Source organism: Procambarus clarkii, chromosome 22, assembly GCF_040958095.1.
Source record: "Procambarus clarkii isolate CNS0578487 chromosome 22, FALCON_Pclarkii_2.0, whole genome shotgun sequence".
In the NCBI taxonomy this organism is placed as follows: Eukaryota; Metazoa; Arthropoda; class Malacostraca; order Decapoda; family Cambaridae; genus Procambarus; species Procambarus clarkii.
This window is the reverse complement of record NC_091171.1, coordinates 7,465,357-7,488,646: the sequence shown is the minus strand read 5'-3', so window position 1 is coordinate 7,488,646 and position 23,290 is coordinate 7,465,357. Positions and strand designations below refer to the sequence as shown.

Sequence of the window (23,290 nt, the reverse complement as noted above, 5' to 3'; positions counted from 1 at the left end):
CTTCTCGTTGATGTCTATTCTTCAATGGAACGTTCGAGGTTTATACGCCAATTTCCTCGCTCTCCAACTTCTAATTTCACGGTTTTCGCCCCTTTGTGTCTGTCTTCAGGAGCCGATGCTTGGTGCTCGTCCTGGTTGTTTTCGTGGCTATTCCTTTCTCTCCCCACCCCCAGCCGTTGCTGGGGCTCCTAATTCTTCTGCTCTCTTGATTCGTGCTGATGTTCCCTTTGTTCCTTTACGTTTTCCTTTGCCTCTCCATTGTTCTGCCGCTCGTATCTTTGTGGGAAAATGGTACACAGTTTGTTCCATTTATCTCCTCCCGAGTGTCCCGCTTTCTCCTCCTGATTTGAAACACCTCTTGGACTCCTTGCCGGAGCATGTGCTCCTGCTGGGTGACTTCAATTGTCGTCATTCTCTTTGGGGTGACGTTCTGATGAATACCCGGGGTCGCCTTCTTGCGCCGTTTCTCCTCTCTTCTTCCCTGTCTCTTCTGAATTCTGGTGAGCCCACTCATTTGGACTCTCGGACTCGCACCCTTTCCTGTCTTGATCTTTCTCTCTGCTCTTCTTCTCTTTACTTAGATTTCACGTGGCAGGTTCTTGATGACCTCCATGGCAGTGATCATTTCCCTATCCTTGTTTCCTTTTTTTCGTTTCGCCCTTCCCTCTCTTTTCCTAGGTGGCAGTTTGCTAAAGCGGACTGGAACCTATTTACCCTCAGCGCTGCTGTCTCTGACCTCTCCCTTCTGCCTCTCCCTCGCGCTCTCCTCCTTTTTCATGACACTCTTCAACGCTGCCCTCCGCTCTATTCCTCGCTCTTCCTCTCGGGGTCCGCGGAAGTGCGTTCCCTGGTGGAATGCGGATTGTGCTCGGGCTGTCCGCTGTAAGCGTGCAGCCTGGAAGAGGCACCGCCGTCGGCAGACGGCCGATTCTTTTCTTTTCTTTCGGAAAGCGAGTGCGGTGGCCTGTAGGGCCATCCGTACGGCTAAACGTGAATGTTGGGCATCTTATGTCTCAACAATTACGTCCGAAACTCCTGTGCCCCAGATCTGGAAGCGTATCCGCAAGATAGCGGGTAAGTTCGTTCCCGATGTTTCATCGGTCCTTCACCTCCATGATACTCCTGTGGCGGACCCGTTGCAGGTCGCTTCCGAACTCGGTTCCCACTTTTCTTCTGTTAGCTCTGGTCTCCATCTTCCCCAATCTTTCCTTCTTCGTAAGCCTGTCCTTGAGTCTCGTCCTTTAGATTTCTGCACTCGTCTTCAGCTTCCCTATAATGATCCCTTCTCTCTCTGAACTTCGTTCTGCCCTGGCCCTCTGCGGTTCTACGGCGGCGGGCTCCGATGGTATTCATTGAGATGCTTCGCCATCTCCCTCCGTGCACGTCTCAGTATTTACTGAGTCTGTATAATCGGATCTGGGAGTCGTCGTCAGTCCCTGAGGACTGGCTCGATTCCGTTGTCCTCCCTGCTCGCAAACCGGGGTCTCTGGGTACTTCCCCTAAGGACTTTCGCCCTATTGCCCTCACAAGTTGTGTCTGCAAACTCTTTGAACTCATGGTTAACGTTCGTCTGATGTGGTTCCTGGAACACCATCACCTCCTCTCCCCTTCTCAATTTGGTTTCCGCAAGTGCCGCAGCACGACAGATGTCCTGGTGAACTTGGAGGTCTATATTCGTACTGCTTTTGCTGCGAAGACCTCCGTTGTTCCCGTCCTTTTTGACCTGGAAAAGGCTTACGACACCACTTGGCGGTATCGTATTCTATCTCAACTTCATTCTTTTGGCCTTCGTGGTCATCTCCCTCTCTTTCTTCGCAGCTTCCTCTCTCGTCGTTCCTTTCGGGTGCGCCTTGGTACCGCTCTCTCTGCCTCTTTTCAGCAATACGAAGGTGTGCCCCAGGGTAGTGTTCTGAGCACTACTCTTTTTCTGGTTGCCCTCAATGGTCTTCTTTCCTCTCTTCCTTCAGGTGTCTTCCCCGCTCTCTATGTCGATGATCTTACCCTTTGCTGTCAGGGTGATGATTCGCCTCTCCTTCAGCGCCGGCTTCAACTTGCAATTGATGCCGTGTCGTCTTGGGCCACCGATCATGGCTTCAAGTTCTCTACTTCTAAGACTTGTGCCATGTCTTTTACACGGAAACGGGTCGTTCTTCGTCCCTCTTTGTCACTTTATGGTCATCCCCTTGAGTACAAAGATTCCGCGAAGCTTTTGGGGTTATTCCTTGACACTCGTTTGTCTTGGTCTCCCCATATCTCTTACCTCCGTGTTGAGAGCTCTAAGGCCCTTACCCTCCTTCGGGTCTTGTCCCATACTTCTTGGGGGGGGGGCAGATAGGCGCACTCTCCTTGCTTTACATTCCTCTCTCGTCCTGTCTAAGCTCGATTATGGTTGCCCTGCTTACTCGTCTGCTTCTCCTTCTACTCTTCGCCGTCTTGATGCTTTGCACCATACTGGGTTGCGCCTCAGTTCTGGTGCCTTTCGTTCGACTCCCGTCCTTAGCTTGTATGTTGACACTGGCTTCCTGTCTCTCCAAGACCGCCGTGATCGCTACTGTCTTCGCTATCTTGCGCGGTCCTTACAACATCCTTCCTCTCGCCTCTGTCGTGCTTTAACTTTTACCCCTCCTGCGGTTCCTGTTCCTCTTCACCACCTCCCTCTTTCTGTCCGGTTATCTCGCCTACAGGATTCTCTTTCCGTTCATATTTCTCTTTCTCCTCGTGTTGTTCCTTCTTTGCCCCCGTGGAGAGTCCCTCTTCCGCGGTTTTGTACTTCCTTGACCCGTATCACTAAAGCTTTTACCCCTCCTACGGTTCTAAAACTCCTTTTCCTTGAGCACTTTTCTTCTCACTCCCACTCCGTTTGTCTTCACTGATGGGTCTAAGTCTGCGGACGGTGTTGGCTACTCTGTTGTTTTTCCTGATCGCACTTATATGTGTTGCTTACCTCCGGAGACTAGCATCTTTACAGCGGAGCTTTATACTATTCTCTATGCTCTTCGTCTCCTGCTTTCTCGTTGTCAGTCTTCCTTTGTAGTTGTTGTTGACTCTCGTAGTGCCCTCATGGCTCTCGGGTCCTTTAATCCGGTTCATCCAGTAGTTGTCGAAATCCAGCATTGGCTGTTTCTTGTTCACAGTAAATTTAAGTTGGTTGAGTTTTGTTGGGTTCCCAGCCATATTGGTGTGTCTTTAAATGAGCGTGCGGATGCCGCCGCCAAGGAAGCTGTCCGCTCTTGTCCCATCTCTCGTAAAGGTATTCCGTATTCCGACTTTTACCCGGTTATCCATTCCTCCGTCCTTACCCGTTGGCAGGTTTCTTGGTTGTCTGTTACTGGTAACAAACTACATACTCTTAAATGTTGTGTTTCCTCGTGGCCGTCGTCCTTCCACCGTAGCCGGCGGTGGGAAACAGCTCTGGTGAGGTTGCGTATTGGCCATACTCGCTTAACCCATGGTCACTTGATGGAGCGCCGCCCTGCTCCTTATTGTCCTAGTTGCATTGTCCCTCTTAAGGTCGTGCATGTCCTTCTTGAATGTCCTGACTTCCAGGACGAGCATGTGTCTTGCTTATCGACCGCCCCTCGCGGTCACCTGTCCCTCAATAAAATTCTTGGTGACTCGGATACTTTTGATATCGTTCGCCTTATGCGTTTTTGTTCTCGTATTGGCATCCTTGGTGATATTTAGCGCCCTCTGATTATTCTGCACATTTGATGGTGCTACATAGCCTTCCCGGTTTGGTGCCTTCTTTTGATAATTACTTACTTGGTCATGCGCTCAGGTTCAGGTTATGGAGGTGAAAGCTGTGAGGACGGAGTAAGTGGGGCTGCTCCAGAGCGAGGACAGCAGCAGTTGTGAACAAGGATTGGCACAACGGAAAGTCATAAACAAAGGCCTATACTGTACTTAACCTTAAGTTCAATAGTTTCTTCCTATCAGTTGGCACATATGTTGCAAATAATATATCTCAGTATCCCTAGTCAATGTAAATGACTACAAGGTCTCTCAGGGAGCTATCATGTAGCAACCATATTAAGAGTACAGTAATATAGTTGCTCCGTGTTGTTTTAGATTCAGCTACTCAGAACAAAAAGTTCCAAGTAGCACGGGCTATGGTGAGCTCGTAGTGGATTTATCTGGCACTAGAGCGGGGCTGTAACAGAGTTGCTCTGAAGTTCTTGTTTGATTTATTGCAGGCAATAAATGTTCCTATTAATTCCACATAACTTATCCCTAAGAATTTCACATTCAAAGAGGTTCTCCAATAAGTCTATGTGCACTAATTACACTTAATACTTGTTCCCAAGGTTTCCAGGACTCACTCGGCACAGCTGAAGTAACCAGCAAGATGAAGATGATTATAATAATGATGGTAAACTTCCTCGGTCAGGAGAAGCGTGTAAGCCGTAAAGAACGCAGCATCATTAGTCAAGTTGTATTGTGGTTCAGTACTTGCTTAGTTGTGCTTGGGGGGGTGGGCATTGAGCTTTGAGTCTTTGGTCCTGCTGCTCAACTGCCAATCAACTGGTGTAGAGATTCTTGAGCCTTTTTGGCTCAATCAAATCTACATTTGAAACTCTGTATAGAGTCTGATTCCACCACATCACTGCTTAATGCATTCCATTTGTTAACCATTTGTTAACTACCCTGTTACTCTGAATACAAATGCTAACACAGTGACAGATACTCTGGATGTACCATAGATCATCTCTAACACTATTGACTGTCGACAGCATAAGATGTAACTCTCATGAGACACTACAGAACAGATAGCAATTTCGGCTATATTTGCTCACATCCTGCATTCGAGCTCTACGCTCTCACTCCTGACCTCACTCAAGCTCTCGGCTCCAGGCCATGCACAGCACTCTTGTCTCGGTTATCACAACATGCAATTACATTTCCATCTGCTGTAATCAAGATTATATTAAATAAACATAAATAACTACAGTACTCTTTGAATGTCACCCAAAATAATATGTTACAATCCCAAGTCTCTTTACTATCCCCAACAAATTCTACAAAAGTTAATGATATAATCATACCACTTAAAACTTCTGAGATATGAACCTTAATTTATCAAATTGTCTCTTAGTGTTATAGTTCTACCCATAGAATTACTCTACAATATGTAACTTGAACTCCCAGTCCACTTATGTGAACTGGGATCCTTTCCAATTCAATGAAGTGGAGATCTCTCCACTTTAAACCGATATAATCCTGCCTATTTTGTACAAAATAGTTGAATATTAGATTTACAATAATACAAATACTTTATTTCAACAGTCCTGCGAGATCCAGCATTGGCTGTTTCTTGTTTACAGTAAATTTAAGTCGGTTGAGTTTTGTTGGGTTCCCAGCCATATTGGAGTGTGTTTAAATGAGCGTGTGGATGCTGCCGCCAAGGAAGCTGTCCGCTCTTGTCCCATCTCTCGTAAAGATATTCCATATTCTGGCTTTTACCCGGTTATCCATTCCTCCATCCTTACCCGTTTGCAGGCTTCTTGGTCGTCTGTTACTGGTAACAAACTACGTACTCTTAAATGTTGTGTTTCCTCGTGGCCGTCGTCCTACCACCGTAACCGGCGATGGGAAACAGCTCTGGCGAGGTTGCGTATTGGCCATACTCGCTTAACCCATGGTCACTTATGGAGCGCTGCCCTGCTCCTTATTGTCCTAATTGCATTGTCCCTCTTACGGTCGTGCATGTCCTTCTTGAATGTCCTGACTTCCAGGACGAGCGTGTGTCTTGCTTTCCGACCGCCCCTCGCGGTCACCTGTCCCTCGATAGAATTCTTGGTGACTGATACTTTTGATATCGTTCGCCTTATGCGTTTTTGTTCTCGTATTGGCATCCTTGGTGATATTTAGCGCCCTCTGATTATTTTGCGTATTTGATGGTGCTACATAGCCTTCCCGGTTTGGTGCCTTCTGATAATTACTTACTCAACAGTCCTGCCAAGTTAAACTTAGCATTGCTCTTGCCAATATGGCTTCTGATCAAGAAATCCTTAGCAATGCTTTAATTAATATAATTGAATTGAGGTTAAACAATTCAAGAATTGTTTGAATTGAAAATGAGTAATCTTAAGTCTAATTGTTGAAGTTCATAAGGCTATTGACACATAACCACACGTATAATCTTTTCAAATTGCCTTGCTATGGAATTCAGAGATTCTCCCTTCAATACTCTCGATTTTACCACAGTGACGGGCACCAGTATATTTTTATAAAGAAGCTACCATGCCCGTCTTAACAGAATTATGGCCCGCTGGGCAAACCAGTGTGCTAGGGCCCCTACAACAACCACTCCCAAGAATAAAAGGTAAATAATTAATAATAATATATATTTATTTTATTGACACCAACAAAATTGGGTGCTGATACATTAAAACCATGCAATTAATCAACATGATAAACAGTTGAATAATACATAAGGCTTGAAAAAAAAATAATCGGTAAGCTACACATTAGATGGCACAGTATGAAATTACTATGAACTTATTATAACAAGCATTTGCATCTTTTCAGAGAATTGCTTTATTATTGGCTTAAGTCAGTGGTCTTCAGGATGACATTTTCCATGCTCATGAGTGAAAACCAGTTCAAACGATGCTGCACCATTGTGCAACTAAGCAGGTTTTGTTGTAGTTTCATTCTTGAAAAAGAATGTTCTCCTGTACAGTTGGTCACCATCATGAACATGAACACACTCGGTGCAATTTCAACATTCGGGAATACAGATTTCAAATTATCCCAAATTATTTTTCTGTACAGTGCTGGGAGTCTAAATTTTCATAAAGAGTCGTGTGGTGCTTGAGATGCTCACATTCATTTAAAAGGTAATCATAATTCAAGTCTTTGTGATACATATTAGACAGATGTTCACACTTTTTCTTTAGTGCATCAGAAGAAATGGTTTTCAATTCATTGAAAAAACATTTCCAATATGTGAATAAGCCTCTGCACGTTTTGTCAGTTCAAAGATTAGTGTGTCCAGAATAGAGGAAAGTTTCCACCTTGATTTTCTCGGTTTTAATGAGACGTACCTCTTCTGATGATCCATCATATCTACTAAGAGAGAGACTTCGTTTTCGTTTAAATTTTTTCCCATCACTAATCTGTATCTCGACACATACTCCTGGCTTTGAATTCATATTCACTAAATTTGTCTCTAGTTTCCTAAAGATAGGTTTTCATAGACTCAAGAAGATTTGTGGCAACAAGGATGTTCACATCCTTTGATTGCAGGACCTTGTTTGTTTTGTTCATTATTTCAAGCATATCATTCCCCAAAATTGTGAGAGAGGTTGTTTCCAGGTTTTCAATTTTTCTTCTTGAAACCCCCATACAAAGCATGAACAGCATCAAAATATGCTGATCCTCGTGTCACAGATGCTTAACCACAAACTCTCTTCCTACAGATGTCAATACATTTCAGCGATGAGTAGAACCAGCAAAAAATTAATTCAGCTGTTGAACAGATTGTAACTTGTTTAGCTGAATGAATTGTGGGGCTCATTACCTGAGCCCATTATGTGCCTCTGTAAAACCCTTTCCGCTACTGCCCACAAGATGGGTATGGGGTGCATAATAAATGAACTAAACTGATGAAACTGGTTGATTGGTAGCAGGAATCGATGTAAATGTGGATGCTATATTTGAAGGAACAGTACTAGTGGCTGACACTGGAGGAGTGGATGCTGATGTGGATGTTATAGCTGAAGGAACAGTACTAGTGGCTGACACTGGAGGTGTGGATGCTGATTGTGGATGTTATAGCTGAAGGAACAGTACTAGTGGCTGACACTGGAGGAGTGGATGCTGATGTGGATGTTATAGCTGAAGGAACAGTACTAGTGGCTGACACTGGAGGTGTGGATGCTGTATATAAAGGAATGGTATGAGTGGCTGTCGGTGCACCTGAGTTGTTCCACCATCTTAATTTAGGATGTTTTGCTGTTGTCTCCTCTGCAGCTCTTCCTCTTCTGTGCTCCACTCTGCAGCTCTTCCTCTTCTGTGCTCCACTCTGCAGCTCTTCCTCTTCTGTGCTCCACTCTGCAGCTCTTCCTCTTCTGTGCTCCACTCTGCAGCTCTTCCTCTTCTGTGCTCCACTCTGCAGCTCTTCCTCTTCTTTGCTCCACTCTGCAGCTCTTCCTCTTCTGTGCTCCACTCTGCAGCTCTTCCTCTTCTGTGCTCCACTCTGCAGCTCTTCCTCTTCTGTGCTCCACTCTGCAGCTCTTCCTCTTCTGTGCTCCACTCTGCAGCTCTTCCTCTTCTGTGCTCCACTCTGCAGCTCTTCCTCTTCTGTGCTCCACTCTGCAGCTCTTCCTCTTCTGTGCTCCACTCTGCAGCTCTTCCTCTTCTGTGCTCCACTCTGCAGCTCTTCCTCTTCTGTGCTCCACTCTGCAGCTCTTCCTCTTCTGTGCTCCACTCTGCAGCTCTTCCTCTTCTGTGCTCCACTCTGCAGCTCTTCCTCTTCTGTGCTCCACTCTGCAGCTCTTCCTCTTCTGTGCTCCACTCTGCAGCTCTTCCTCTTCTGTGCTCCACTCAAAACATTACGTCTCATTTCTGCTGAAAGGATTATTTATCTGTAAATATTTCGTCCCACGTCAGAATGTATGGGTATATTATATCGGTGTGCTTGCAACAACACCTAAATATTTAAACATTCTGCTTCCATAATGAACATGTATTATGCTCGTGGCCCCCGGGCAGGTGCCCACCGGGCCCCCGGGCAGGTGCCCACCGGGCCCCCGGGCAGGTGCCCCCCGGGCCCCCCGGGCAGGTGCACACCGGGCCCCCCGGGCCCCCGGGCAGGTGCCCACCGGGCCCCCCGGGCAGGTGCCCACCGGGCCCCCCGGGCAGGTGCACACCGGGCCCCCCGGGCAGGTGCCCATCGGGCCCATGTGGTAAGGCGGCTCTGATATAGCTGTGGGGTTGCATCCTGGGGAGGCTCAGTAATTCGTCCATGTGGGGGACCTAACTTCCTGGGAAAGCCTATCATGTACTGAATGTATACCTGTACAGACAGTATATATACTGCCTGTCCTCCAACACAACAAAATAGTTGTGCTAAACACAACTTAAGAGCAAAGGGGATTTGTTACCTTAGTTTTAGTGTCGACAAACAGGATGGTAACTAATATGAATTTGTTATGTTAGAGGTTGTGATGAGTAGAACGTGGACGTTGTGAGAGGTTGCGCCGTAGTGTGCTACTGATGACTGTCGGTAGCCTTAGAGATGCCGTGTCTGGCTAGGCGAGTCGTCGTGTATCCAAAGTGCTGCTGTTCTTAACCAACGATGGAGTGAGACACCTTACTGCTGTGATGTGGCGGCCTTGTATACCTGCCCACCTGATCCTGTTGCTAGCTCTAGACTGCTCCTTATTTGGTTGATAAGAAACTGCATGGTTAGTTAGGTTTTAGTTTAGTTCATTTATTATGCACCCCATACCCATCTTGTGGGCGGTAGTGGAAAGGGTTACAGAGGTACATAATGGGCTCAGGGACTGAACCTCACAATTCATTTAGCTAAGCAAGTTGTCAGTGTCCTGTTACGATTGATTTGAAACCAAATGGTACGTGATACTCTGAGCTTTGTAATTATTTCACACAATCACGAATATTGGAAGATATTACCGTATACCATCCAGAATTTGCTAGTGCAAGCTAGTAGATTAAACTCACATATCACGTTTTTCCCCCCTGACTTATGTATGGCTGGGCATACTGTTAGATTGAGATATTAGATGAGCGTATAACAGCTCTTGATCTGTACACTCCCGTATATTGAACAGGGTAGTAGAACTTGTTAAACTTGTTAAGCCAAATTATTTACATTCCCGGCAATTTAGTTACCGTTAGCCTGATGAACAATGGCGGCTCTTCCCGCCCGCCCTCCCTCCCCGGCACCTGAATTGAAAGAACCGTCAATGTATGGTATGTGTAATGTAACTTTGTAATTTTTATGCATGCCGAACGATATTATTTGCAGTCCACGAGTCCGGGTTCAATTCCCAGTAGAGACAAACTAATGGGGGATTTCTTTCATCTGATGCCTCTATTCACTTTGTAGTAAATTGGTTCCTGGGAGTTAGACAGCTGCTGCAAGCTGTATTCCGGGGATGAGAGAGAGAAATGTTTAGTAGATATGATAACTTTGGAGTTATTTTCTTTTCAAGTTGTTATATCGTGGGGGCTGAGTTAGGGCAACCGCAAATGGCGGGCACATTTGCAAATTGAGGAACAGTCCTTTGTATAAAACTACCAGGCCATTAACATTACTTCCTTAACCAAACCTACCAAAAAACTATAATTTAAATAACACTAACCTTTAAATAACATAATGAGGGCTTTGTCACTCAAATACGTACATAAGTGAAGGGTCCCCTATTTTATATGTAAACGCTGCTATACAATCCCAGTTGAAAACGAAGACAGTTACACTACAAGACAGTGGCTGCTTACTCCCCAGCCTATCCTCATCAACAAAGGTCAAATGGTTATTATTCCGGCCGCCAAAACCCCATGTTTATGAATAAAAAACACTTTATACACGACTCTCAGCTGATGACGTTTGTACATTTCTTATACAGTGTTTCGCCGACGACCTCTGTACGATCCGCAACTCTGTAAACGCTTCACCCACGTACTGCAAATACAAATAAGTGTCAACAGAACATAAATACTTAGCCTAACATAACTTTAACTATACATAGAACTCTAATTCATAAATTTAATTTATACCCGAGAAAAAAATCATTTTCATTAGACAATGGTGAAATTTATGAATGCATCTTATTGGGGGTCAGCTGCCGCTTTAACGAGCCTAGCCCTGAGGACGGGTTGCACTCCCATTGGAAGCTAAGCGCGATCGTGGTGTCACTGAGTATAGTATACTATTTTGTGTGTGTGTGTACTCGCCTCGCTGTAACGCGGGGTGGGGGAAATAGCTCTCTCTAGTCCATTATCCCACCCCTAGTTAACTATTCTAACGGGAGGGTGGGGGAAATAGCTCTCTTTAGTCCATTATCCCACCCTCCCCCCCCCCCCCCCACTCCAGTCAGCTAGTCTAAAGGTTTCCCCAAAGTCCCTACTGCTGCCTCTCTAATTCAACACCTTGTGACCCAGGTATTTGATTACCTAGGTATCGCGAACACAAGGCATTGTAACTTGATCAGCTCCTCGCGACTCTAGAGAACTCTAGGACAGCTCACTGCCACGAACGAATCAGAGAAACGAAAGGAAAGAGATGAATAATGAAGTAATTAGTGAGGGTTTGGGGTGAGGGAGGAGTGTGGTCAGGTGAAAGGGAGAGAGGGTACGGAGATGAATAGGAAGTAGTGGTAGAGGTAGAATGATAGATAGGTAAAAGTAGATAGTAGAAGGTAGACTGCCACCATCCATTCAAGACCATTATGTACAAGACAAGGAATGGAACTTGTCGGTATCACAAAATTCTCTAAGATGTATCAACAGGTCATTATTAGCATGAGTTAACTGGAATCGTATTCCAGGCAAGATTCTGTTAGTCACTAACTCTAGAGTACTCTACCCTCTAGTTTGCATATATCAGTAATTCCAAGAACTCGGGAACACAAAGTCAAATTAAACGTGAATCAATTATTTATTTAGCATGATAACTATCAGAATTCAACCAATCGAACTGAAGATTCATTATTAATGTACAAAGTGAGTCACTACACCAGAATTCGAGACCACTACAGCTGACTGCCCCCTGATAGTCACACAACACTAGTAAACACGACTACGTCACCTTTCATGTTCAACTCACCAAGTGTCTCCCCCCCCCCTCTCTATCCAGCTATAGGCAATGTAGTTGACAGAGACTGTCCCGCCCCGTCCGGCTGACAGCCTCTCGGTTCTGCTGGCTGTTCCCCTGTCTTCTGTCTCTCTATCTTGAGTGTACAGTACTCTGGGTATATATTTGCGACCAACTAGCTAACTCCGCCCCCAAGTAGATAGCCCCAGGCACTCTACCAAGCCACACCTTAATTTGGGGGCATGTTTGAAGGTCCCCCCCCCCCCACGGCTAGCCGCCTGCAATTATGATATTAGCAGAGACCAGGTCAACTTCCCGCGACCTGATCTTGGTCACTTGGTGGTCATTAACACTTAGAGGTGTTAATTACTAGGGGCCGCCAACCTGGTGCCTCTCGAAATCTTGTCTGTGACGCCTGTACTATGTATATATTAAATACAAAACACCTTTACGGTGTTACATCTCCCCTTCCCCCCATAATAAAGTATTTGCGACACTGCTAATGCCAATAAGCTGGGTGTGAAAATTTTGTAAAAAAAAAATTACATCCTAGCTAAATAATTTTACATCCTACGCTAACAAACAACATATATGTAGACCGACATCAGTTGTCTCTGGCTGGGTGACATAACTGCTTGGTCTTGTAGATATATCCTGTGACGCCTTTCATCAACACAACTGCATCAGTCGCATCTCCGTCGTCGACGCACAACAACGCCGTGGAAACTGTACTTCTTGCACTGCGCACAGGACCGTGGAATTCGGTTGTCCCAGCTGATCTTGAATTGGCCCTACGTCCGTCACCATGATGGCCGTATCTTGGGGTTCTTCACAGCATATAGGGAACTGCAAGTTTCGAAACCTCCATATAATTGGCACCGTAGAATCCATTCTACTCTTTGCCTCCCTGTTGCTCCAGCACGTCTCCTTCAGAGAGCCACTTCTGACAACTACATCAAGTTTGCACGACACAGGGGGAATCACTCAACAGAGCAACATATTTGCAGGAGCGGCGGCCAGTTAAGGCAAACGATCATGTCTTGCAATTACGCTCCGTTTCTGTCTTCACCGATGGGTCTAAGTCTGCTGACGGTGTTGGCTACTCTGTTGTTTTTCCTGATCGCACTTATATGTGTCGCTTGCCTCCGGAGACTAGCATCTTTACAGCGGAACTTTATGCTATTCTCTATGCTCTTCGTCTCCTGCTTTCTCGTTGTCAGTCTTCCTTTGTGGTTGTTGTTGACTCTCGTAGTGCCCTCATGGCTCTCGGGTCCTTTAATCCGGTTCATCCAGTAGTTGTCGAGATCCAGCATTGGCTGTTTCTCGTTCACAGTAAATTTAAGTCGGTTGAGTTTTGTTGGGTTCCCAGCCATATTGGTGTGTCTTTAAATGAGCGTGCGGATGCTGCCGCTAAGGAAGCTGTCCGCTCTTGTCCCATCTCTCGTAAAGGCATTCCGTATTCCGACTTTTACCCGGTTATCCATTCCTCAGTCCTTACCCGTTGGCAGGCTTCTTGGTTGTCTGTTACTGGTAACAAGCTACGTACTCTTAAATGTTGTGTTTCCTCGTGGCCGTCCTCCTTCCACCGTAACCGGCGGTGGGAAACAGCTCTGGCGAGGTTGCGTATTGGCCATACTCGCTTAACCCATGGTCACTTGATGGAGCGCCGCCCTGCTCCTTATTGTCCTAGTTGCATTGTCCCTCTTACGGTCGTGCATGTCCTTCTTGAATGTCCTGACTTCCAGGACGAGCGTGTGTCTTGCTTTCCGACCGCCCCTCGCGGTCACCTGTCCCTCGATAGAATTCTTGGTGACTCGGATACTTTTGATATCGTTCGCCTTATGCGTTTTTGTTCTCGTATTGGCATCCTTGGTGATATTTAGCGCCCTCTGATTATTTTGCGTATTTGATGGTGCTACATAGCCTTCCCGGTTTGGTGCCTTCTTTTGATAATTACTTACTTACTTGCAATTACGCTCCATGCAATGATGCTGACACAAGCAAGGGACACTAGGCATCGTGTCTCAGCTTGGTCTAATCCTCTCCTCCTCTTCTTTTTGAGCACAGGAGGAGGAGGATACTCAATAGTGCACACAAACTAAAAGATATCGCAGATATAACCAAGTTTACTTAGCTCCAGACTTCACAGTGAGGCAGCAAAATAACTACATGGTGCTAAGAGGCAAACTGAAGGTGTCAAGAAACGCAGACCAATACAAACATGCAAGGCTAAAGATCATGAGAGGGCAGGTGATGAAGATATTAGATGGAAGGGCGGACATAGTCCTTCACCCAACTAGGCAGAATTAACTATATCTCAGGAAATGTATGTTTATCTCTCAGAATGTTCGGTAATACGTTTATTGCTTGTGATGTGTGTATGTATGTATTAACATGATGTACTGAACGGGGTGAGAATAGCTTGAGCTACCTCATCCCTTTGTGTGTGTTTTACCTCAGTAAACTTATTTCAATTTCAATTTCAACTATATCTCTGACGCCAAACAGGATCAGAATCAGAGTGACAATGTGCAGAACAGTAACGTGCTGAATACAGGAACAGTCTCTCAGTTCTTCAAGGACAACGTCAGTAGTTTAAATTATATCTACACAAATGCCAGAAGCCTAGTAATTAAATTTGACCCGTATGCTGGGGTTGAAAATGCTGACATCATTGGCATCAGTGAAATATGGGGCCGAGAGGACATAATAAAGAGATGGAATTCCATCTCCCAAGATACCACCCAATTCAATTTCTCAATTTCTTTATTATGCACCCCATACCCATCCCGTTGGGGGTGGTGTAAAGGACTACAGAGGCACATAATCGGTTCAGGAACTGAACCCTCTAGTTCGTTTGGCTAAGCAAATAACAATCTTTTGACGATAGTTACACAATTATTAATGTTATATATACATGTACATATACATACGTATACATACACATTCATATTTAATCACCCACACAAATACACACATGGGATTACAAATAAAACAAGTGAACTCGGAGAATGGGCACTAGAAGAAAACCCAGACATAATAGCACTCACAGAAACAAAGCTAACGAAAACCATAACAAACGCAGTGTTTCCACAGGACTACTATGTAGTGAGGAAAGAGAGAGAAGGGAGAGGAGAAGGTGGTGTAGCTTTGCTGATAAGAAAAGGTTGGAGTTTTGAAGAGATGGTAAATCAAAACTGTGAAGGTTTCAGTGACTACATATCAGTCACCATAGTAACTGGAGGACAGAAAATTATAGTAGTAGTCATATATAACTCCCCATCGAACGACAGAAGACCCAGACAGGAATATGATAGAAACAACTTGACCACCATCAATATAATAGAGAGAGCAGCTTCTGTGGCTAGCAGGAACGGATCCAGACTACTAATCATGGGAGACTTCAACCATGGGAAGATAGATTGGGGGAACAGAGACCCACATGGAGAGCTAAGCTGCTGGACGTGGCAACAAGAAACTTTCTAAGTCAACACGTCAAGGGACCGACAAGAATGAGAGGAGAGGACGAACCAGCCTTGCTTGATCTGATATTTACCCTAATTGAGTCGGATATAAGGGAAGTTAAGTTGGAAGCCCCCTTGGGAATGAGTGATCATAGTGTATTGAGCTTTGAGTACCTGGTTGAGCTAGGAATTATCTCCCCCAAAAAAGAACTGGGAAACAAAGGGCTGTCGTACCGAAAGGAAAACTATGAGGAGATGAATAAATTCCTATGGGATATACATTGGGACACAGAACTCGGAACCAAATCCGTACAAGACATGATGGACTATGTCACCCAAAAGTGTCAGGAGGCTGTAAGCAGGTTTGTCCCAGCCCGACAGGAAAAAAACAGAGAAGCAAAAGAAGAATCCATGGTTTACTAGGGAATGTATGAAAGCAAAAGAGCTGAACAAAAGGGCATGGAGGAACTTCCGTAATAACAGAACACCAGAAAGTAGAGAGAGATACCAGAGAACCAGGAACGAGTATATTAGTGTGAGAAGAGCAGCTGAGAAAAGGTATGAAAATGATATAGCTAACAAAGCCAAGACCGAACCAAAACTACTACACACCCACCCAACTGGGCGGCAGCTTTACAGTCATGTGCTCCACACCCACCCAACTGGGCGGCAGCTTTACAGTCATGTGCTCCACACCCACCCAACTGGGCGGCAGCTTTACAGTCATGTGCTCCACACCCACCCAACTGGGCGGCAGCTTTACAGTCATGTGCTCCACACCCACCCAACTGGGCGGCAGCTTTACAGTCATGTGCTCCACACCCACCCAACTGGGCGGCAGCTTTACAGTCATGTGCTCCACACCCACCCAACTGGGCGGCAGCTTTACAGTCATGTGCTGCACACCCACCCAACTGGGCGGCAGCTTTACAGTCATGTGCTCCACACCCACCCAACTGGGCGGCAGCTTTACAGTCATGTGCTGCACACCCACCCAACTGGGCGGCAGCTTCACAGTCATGTGCTCCACACCCACCCAACTGGGCGGCAGCTTTACAGTCATGTGCTCCACACCCACCCAACTGGGCGGCAGCTTTACAGTCATGTGCTGCACACCCACCCAACTGGGCGGCAGCTTTATAGTCATGTGCTCCACACCCACCCAACTGGGCGGCAGCTTTACAGTCATGTGCTGCACACCCACCCAACTGGGCGGCAGCTTTATAGTCATGTGCTCCACACCCACCCAACTGGGCGGCAGCTTTACAGTCATGTGCTGCACACCCACCCAACTGGGCGGCAGCTTCACAGTCATGTGCTCCACACCCACCCAACTGGGCGGCAGCTTTATAGTCATGTGCTGCACACCCACCCAACTGGGCGGCAGCTTTACAGTCATGTGCTGCACACCCACCCAACTGGGCGGCAGCTTCACAGTCATGTGCTCCACACCCACCCAACTGGGCGGCAGCTTTACAGTCATGTGCATGCATTACTTACAGTAAGCAAATTTTGGATACTTCGCTAAGATTTCGGGCAGCACATCATTCAGAAAAGACAGAACAACAATAGCGTGTGACGTGATGATGTGAAAGAGAACTTTATCTTTGTCTTTGTAGATTATGTTAGACAGACTAATAATGGCATCATTGTACTCTTTTTTTGGGGGAACGGAAGCCAAACTGGCAGGAACTTATTATGTTGAGTTATACAAAGTAGGAATAGAGCTGTTTGTAAATAATCTTATGACAGTTACTTGCTTCGTGAGGAGAGGGCAGTGTGTGTGGCGGGTTGTAGAGGCAATTAGAGTTTTGGAGAGAAAGATGTCGGCTAATGAATTTATATCCTGTGTACTGTTGAGTGCAGATTCCCAGTTTATATTGTGAAGTGCATTTATGAGGTTCCCTATTGCTGATTTGATGTGTAGTCTAAAGGTAAGTTTATTGGTAACCGAGGGTGTTATGTCCATGTATGCTGAGAGGAAGGTAGGGCGGGGATCGGTTGGGCTTGTATAAGGATCTACATGAAGTGCAAAGTGTGTGGAAAAAGACAAGGACGCACTTTAGATCATTATATCTTGGCCTGTAATAAAATTGAGCCATTTAGAGATAAATCTAAACTCATGCTGTATAAAATGGGAAACCATCTTATTACTAAGGAACAAATACCTGAAATCCTTGCACCGTATCCATGTTTCGCTTCCAGTAGATAAACGACATGAGATTAAGAAGCAAGTAGTGAATTGTGAAGACTAGTAATAACAAAAATCAGCTTCCTATGACTCTTTAATATCTCCGTTGCTCAAATAATTATCTATTAGCGATAAGGCCTAATTAATGTATAATAATCATACATGCTACCACTTTTATAGATTGGAACTGTTAGCCTTTTTCCACACATCAACTACATCCTGTATTTCCACACATCCCTGTGTACATCCTATACACAGGGCATGCACAGGAATGCCTGAAAAATCAGTTGAAGTGGAATGCTGAACTCAGGTGCACATTCTCTCAGAACCCATGGTGAAACTCCATCTGGGACAACTGCTTTGTTCTTACTTAGCTCCTTGAGCATTTTATCCACTTCGTCTCTAGACACCTCTCTGTGCTCTATGTTGTTCTCTGGAATTCTTATTATGTCTGGTTCCCTGAAGATCTCATTTTGTATAAACACACTTTGGAACCTTTCGTTTAATGTTTCACACATTTCCTTTTCATTTTCCGTGAATCTGTTTCCCATTTTCCACCTCTGAATATTATCCTTTACCTGCAATTTGTTGTTTATGAATTTATAGAATATGCCTGGTTCTGTTTTACATTTGTCCGCAATCCCTTTTCAAAAATTTTTCTGCTCCTCTCCTCACTGCCGTGTAGATGTTTCTCGCATCTTTGTATCGCTGGTATGTTTGGGGGTTTGGCCTCTTCCTGTATTGATTCCATTTTTGTGTCTTTTGGTCTCTGGCCCTCTCGCAATTTCTGTTGAACCAATCCTGTTTCTTAGTTCTGCATCTCTATATTGGTATAAATTTTGTTGTGTCTTTATCATATATTTCACAAAACTTGACATACATCCCATTTACTTCATGTCCTAACAGCAAGTCTTTCCAGTCAAATTCCTTAAAGAAATGTCTGAGTTCCCAATAATGACCTCTCCTGAAACCAGGTTTTTTCAATTGCTTCAACCTCATTTTCTTCCAGATTGTATAAATAAAGTATACGCATTGTATACTTCATTCCCAAAAAAGACATGGTCACTTTTACGCAAGGGAGGAAGGGACTGAATGTCAAATATCTCTTTCTCTTTCCTGGTAAATATCAAATCCAGCATGGAGGGAACATCACCTTTCCTCTTCCTCGTAGCTTGTTTAACATGTTGAAACATGAATGTTTCCAGGATGAGGTTTACGAATCTACAAGTTCAAAAATCCTCTGTTCTAGCTTCATATGCCTCCCAGTCTATGGATTTCAAGTTGAAGTCGCCGACTACCAACAGTTGTGATCTATCTTTATTCGCTCTCGCTATAATCTCTCTCATTATTGTTATAAGACCCTCTTGTTTATTATTCAGCTCCTCCTTTGTCCATGTGTTGCTTGGCGGTGGACTATATGCATTTATGGTCATTAGTTTATCGTTTTGATGAAAGGGAGCAGTAGAGCAACAGAAGTGCACTTACATCGCATCAGGCTTGGATACCCATGTGCATGGGAAATAGGCTTTACGGGTTCCGGAAGATGAGAGGAAAAGTCAACACTGTGGAGAAATGCCCGACAGACCACTGGAACATTATCTAACACAGTGCACAGTTACAACCACAACAGACCACTGGAACATTATTTAACACAGTGCAGAATTACAAACCCATTAAGATTTCAACTTAGATTCAACAGAGCAGAAGTTGTTAAACACATGGGACAAAATCTTACTGAAGCGACCATACGAGTCATAAATACTCATACTCCGCCCAAGTAAAACAGAAACAAGCAACACTTAGTGGGCCAGCCAGAGGATTGAGGATTAGGGCCCGCGCAGGAATAGCCCTGAAAAAAATCAACATATTTGGCATTTAAAAACTTAATTTCTGGGTGTAAAAGCTTATTTATGAGTGTATAAACATCTATATCTAGATGTTTAGAAACAGATGGAAACAGCTCTATTCCCACCTCGTAAAATTCGACATACTTGTAACGGGGGGAGGGGGGATATAGCTCTCTCTTGTCCATTATTCCACCCCCCCCCAGTTAACTAACGAGGCTGGGGGAAACCTCTCTTTAGTCCGTTATCCCGTCCCCAGTTAGTCAACTATTCGACTACCTAGGTGTGGGGACTACAAGGCGCCGTAACTTGATCAGCTACCCGAAACCCTAGAGAACTCTAGAATACATTTCATTGACACAAACGTCTAAGAGAAACGAAAGGAAAGAAATTAATAATGAAGTAATTAGTGAGGGTTTGGGGTGAGAGAGGTAGAGAGGTGGGAGGAGCGAGGAGGGTCATTAGTTGAAAGTGAAAGTTCGGAGAGGGGTGGAGGGAGAGGAGTAGATAGGTAGAAGTAGAAAAGTAGATAGTATAAGTAGAAGAGTAGATAGTAGAAGTAGAAATGCTGCCACCATCCATTGAAGACCATTACATACAAGACAAGGAATGGAACTTGTCTGTACAACAATATTCTCAAAAGGTCTTATTAGTATGTTCCATCTGTATCATGCACTCATTAAAATCATGAACCCAGTAACCGCAGAGGCCTTTCTCACCTCAACTCAAAAACTCTAGGGAACAAAGTTAAAGACAATTTCAATAATAAATTCATCAATTATATTTCACATAAGTATCATAATTTAAGCAATTCAAATGTTCAAGATTAATATGCAAAGTGAGTCATCATCCAAGAATTCGAGAACCCTACAATCCGTCTGCCCCTGATCCTCACACAACATATGTAAACACGACCAAGTCACCTTAATGTTCAACTCACCAAGTGTCTGCCTATAGCTGGATTGAGAGGGAGGGGGGAGTCTGTAGTTGTCAGGCAGCGTCACCCCCCGTCCGGCGACAGCCTATTTCGACGGCTCGCCTCTGCTCTGCTCTGCTGTCTGGTCTCCTATTGCTTCTCTTCTATGCTCTGCTCTCCGAGTATATATTGGGGAACCTAGTAGCTAACTCCGCCCACAAGTAGATAGCCCGAGGCTCTCTACGAAACCACTCCTTACACGTCGGCATGTTTGAAGGCTACCAGGCTACAATTATCCGATTAGCGGAAGCAAGGTGAAATTCGCATGATCTGACCTCAAGTCAATTTGAGGTCATTAACGCTTAGAGGTGTGAGTCTCAGGCCGACAAACTGGCGCCTCTCAAATCCTTGTCTCTGACTCATGTATCTCTATATATGTATTAAATAAAACTAAACCAAACACCTTTACGGTGTTACATACTCAGCCCCTGCCAGTTTGGCTTCCGGTCCCAAAAGAGCACCAATGATGCAATCATTAGTCTCCTTGACGTAATCTACTCAGCCCTTGACAAAAATGAGTTTCCTATTGGACTCTTCATTGACCTAAGAAAAGTCTTTGATACTGGTAATCACAACTACCTCTTAAACTCCAGCATTATGGAATCCGAGGCCTTGCCCTTGACTACATCCGATCCTGTCTTAGTGACAGACACCAATGTGTAACCATCAATGATACAACCTCTTCCACTCTACCAATAACCGTTGGAGTGCCACAGGGCAGGATCTTAGGACCTCTTCTATTTCTTATATATATCAATGATCTGCCTAATGTCTCTAATATTCTTAAACCTATATTGTTTGCTGACGATACTACCCTTATCTATTCAGACCCCAACCCACATACACTAAATAATGTTGTGAATAATGAATTAAAAAAAAAGTCCACTTATGGATGTCAACTAACAAACTAATATTAAACATAAAAAAGACCTACTACATCTTATTTGGAAGCAAATCATTGAATGCAATTCAGCTACAGATAGACAACATTAAGATCAGTAATTAAAATGATGGCAAGTTTCTTGGCCTATTCCTAAACAAGAGACTCAACTTCAGCACCCACATTCAACACATAACTAAGAAAGTCTCTAAAACAGTTGGTATACTCTCTAAAATAAGATATTATATAAACATCAGAGGTCCGCGGTTGTTCAACGTCCTCCCAGCGAACATAAGAAATATTGCCGGAACAACCGTGGACATTTTCAAGAGGAAACTAGATTTATTCCTCCAAGGAGTGCCGGACCAACCGGGCTGTGGTGGGTATGTGGGCCTGCGGGCCGCTGCAAGCAACAGCCTGGTGGACCAAACTCTCCCAAGTCAAGCCTGGCCTCGGGCCGGGTTTGGGGAGTAGAAGAACTCCCAGAACCTCATCAACCAGGTATGTTCCTAACTCTGCTCTCCTCTCACTATATTATGCACTAATCTATCCCTATCTTAATTATGGTATCTGTGCATGGGGGTCTACCACTGCAAACCACCTTAAGCCCATCATCACCCAGCAAAAATCTGCTATCAGAATAATAACAAACTCTGCTTTCAGACAACACTCAGCTCCCTTGTTTAAAGCCCTTAACTTGCTAAATATTAACTCCCTCCATACATTCTCTTGTGTCAACTACATTTACAAAACCCTGTTCTTAAATGCAAACCATGCTCTGAAACTCTCCCTAGACAGATGTAATTATCACCACACCAAAAATAAATATCTCTTTGATATCCCCAGGATCAAACTTAATCTGTGTATTAATCTTAATTCTGCAAATTAAGGGACCTAGTCTATGGAACTCACTCCCTAGTGAATTGAAAAGCTGTCAAACTTTTACCTCATTTAAAAACAAAAACAAAAAGTACCTAATTTTATCTTCGTAGTGTCCTACACTGAGCTTTAAATTTGCTCTGTATCTAGTGTTACCCAATCTCCCAATCTTTATGTACTTAACCCAAACAACTTTATCATTGTGTTCATTGCTGTCTTCTTTTATGTGCTAGCCATATGCTGTATTGTGCCTACTAGTTTTTGTTAAACTACCATTCAAGCTGTCATTGCAATCAATCTGAGCTACCTATGTGCTTTAATATACCTACAATTTTCTCTCATCTTTTATTTGTTTTTTCTTGCTATGTACCTGTTATCATTTTTATAAATTTTGCAAGTATTTACCTACTTAAAATTTTCTTAGATTAAGGTCCTGACCGAAACGCTGCGCGTACTAGTGGCTTTACAAGAATGTAATTACTATGGTATATATCCTCACAATCCCAATGTACCTTCTTGTATATATATATATATATATATATATATATATATATATATATATATATATATATATATATATATATATATATATATATATATATATATATATATATATATATATATATATATATAAAAATAAATAAATAAATAAATAAATATATAATGAAACAAACACGAATGACAAAAGCATGTACAGCAAAACCTAAACCAGAAAACAGAATGTAGCAACTCATTGACATATGAAAATATTTGAAACATTTACTACCATTCATTCATAATTGAGGCATTTACTATTTCACACAATAAACGGCTTCTTGCCATACGTCCCCTTGTACTTTTATTTTATTTTATTTATTTATTTATAAATACAAGAAGGTACACTAGGCTTGTGAGAGTACATAATATTGATGTTTATACAGTGTTGCAAAGCCGTTAACACGCAAAGCGTTTCAGGTACGCTAAATAAAATGTTCTATATTAGTAAAATGGCATATTGTGGAACATAATGTTTACTACATAAATATAATTTGAATACTTATTTATAATCCAATATTATTCTCAGCATATTCTGTGCATATTCCATGGAATATAAATACAGAATTTATAACGATTCATGGACACCTAGTTAGCAGTGTTGGAAATAAATTTGTATATATCCAAAACAGAAGGATTATATAGATGGAGACTAAATAGCAGGGGTTATATATCGAGACTACATATACATAGAGACCAATTCAATTCAATAGAGACCAAGCAGAAGGAAGAGTAATAAT

General features: G+C 43.8%; 2 protein-coding genes across 2 annotated transcripts in view; one reads left to right on the top strand and one right to left on the bottom strand.

Annotated features, from left to right (window-relative positions):
• The window catches only part of LOC123757258 (uncharacterized), a 97,057-nt gene extending 92,110 nt beyond the window's left edge, over positions 1–4,947 (top strand). The window contains exon 7 of the transcript XR_011229382.1: positions 4,305–4,947. The gene's annotated coding sequence lies outside the window, so the exon portion shown is untranslated. The remainder of the gene's footprint in view (positions 1–4,304) is intronic.
• Positions 4,948–7,732: 2,785 nt separating this feature from the next.
• Positions 7,733–8,566, bottom strand: LOC138367642 (uncharacterized). The gene has a single exon (XM_069329370.1). It carries the CDS (start codon positions 8,564–8,566, stop codon positions 7,733–7,735), a length of 834 nt encoding a protein of 277 aa, XP_069185471.1.
• Positions 8,567–23,290: the final 14,724 nt, after the last annotated feature.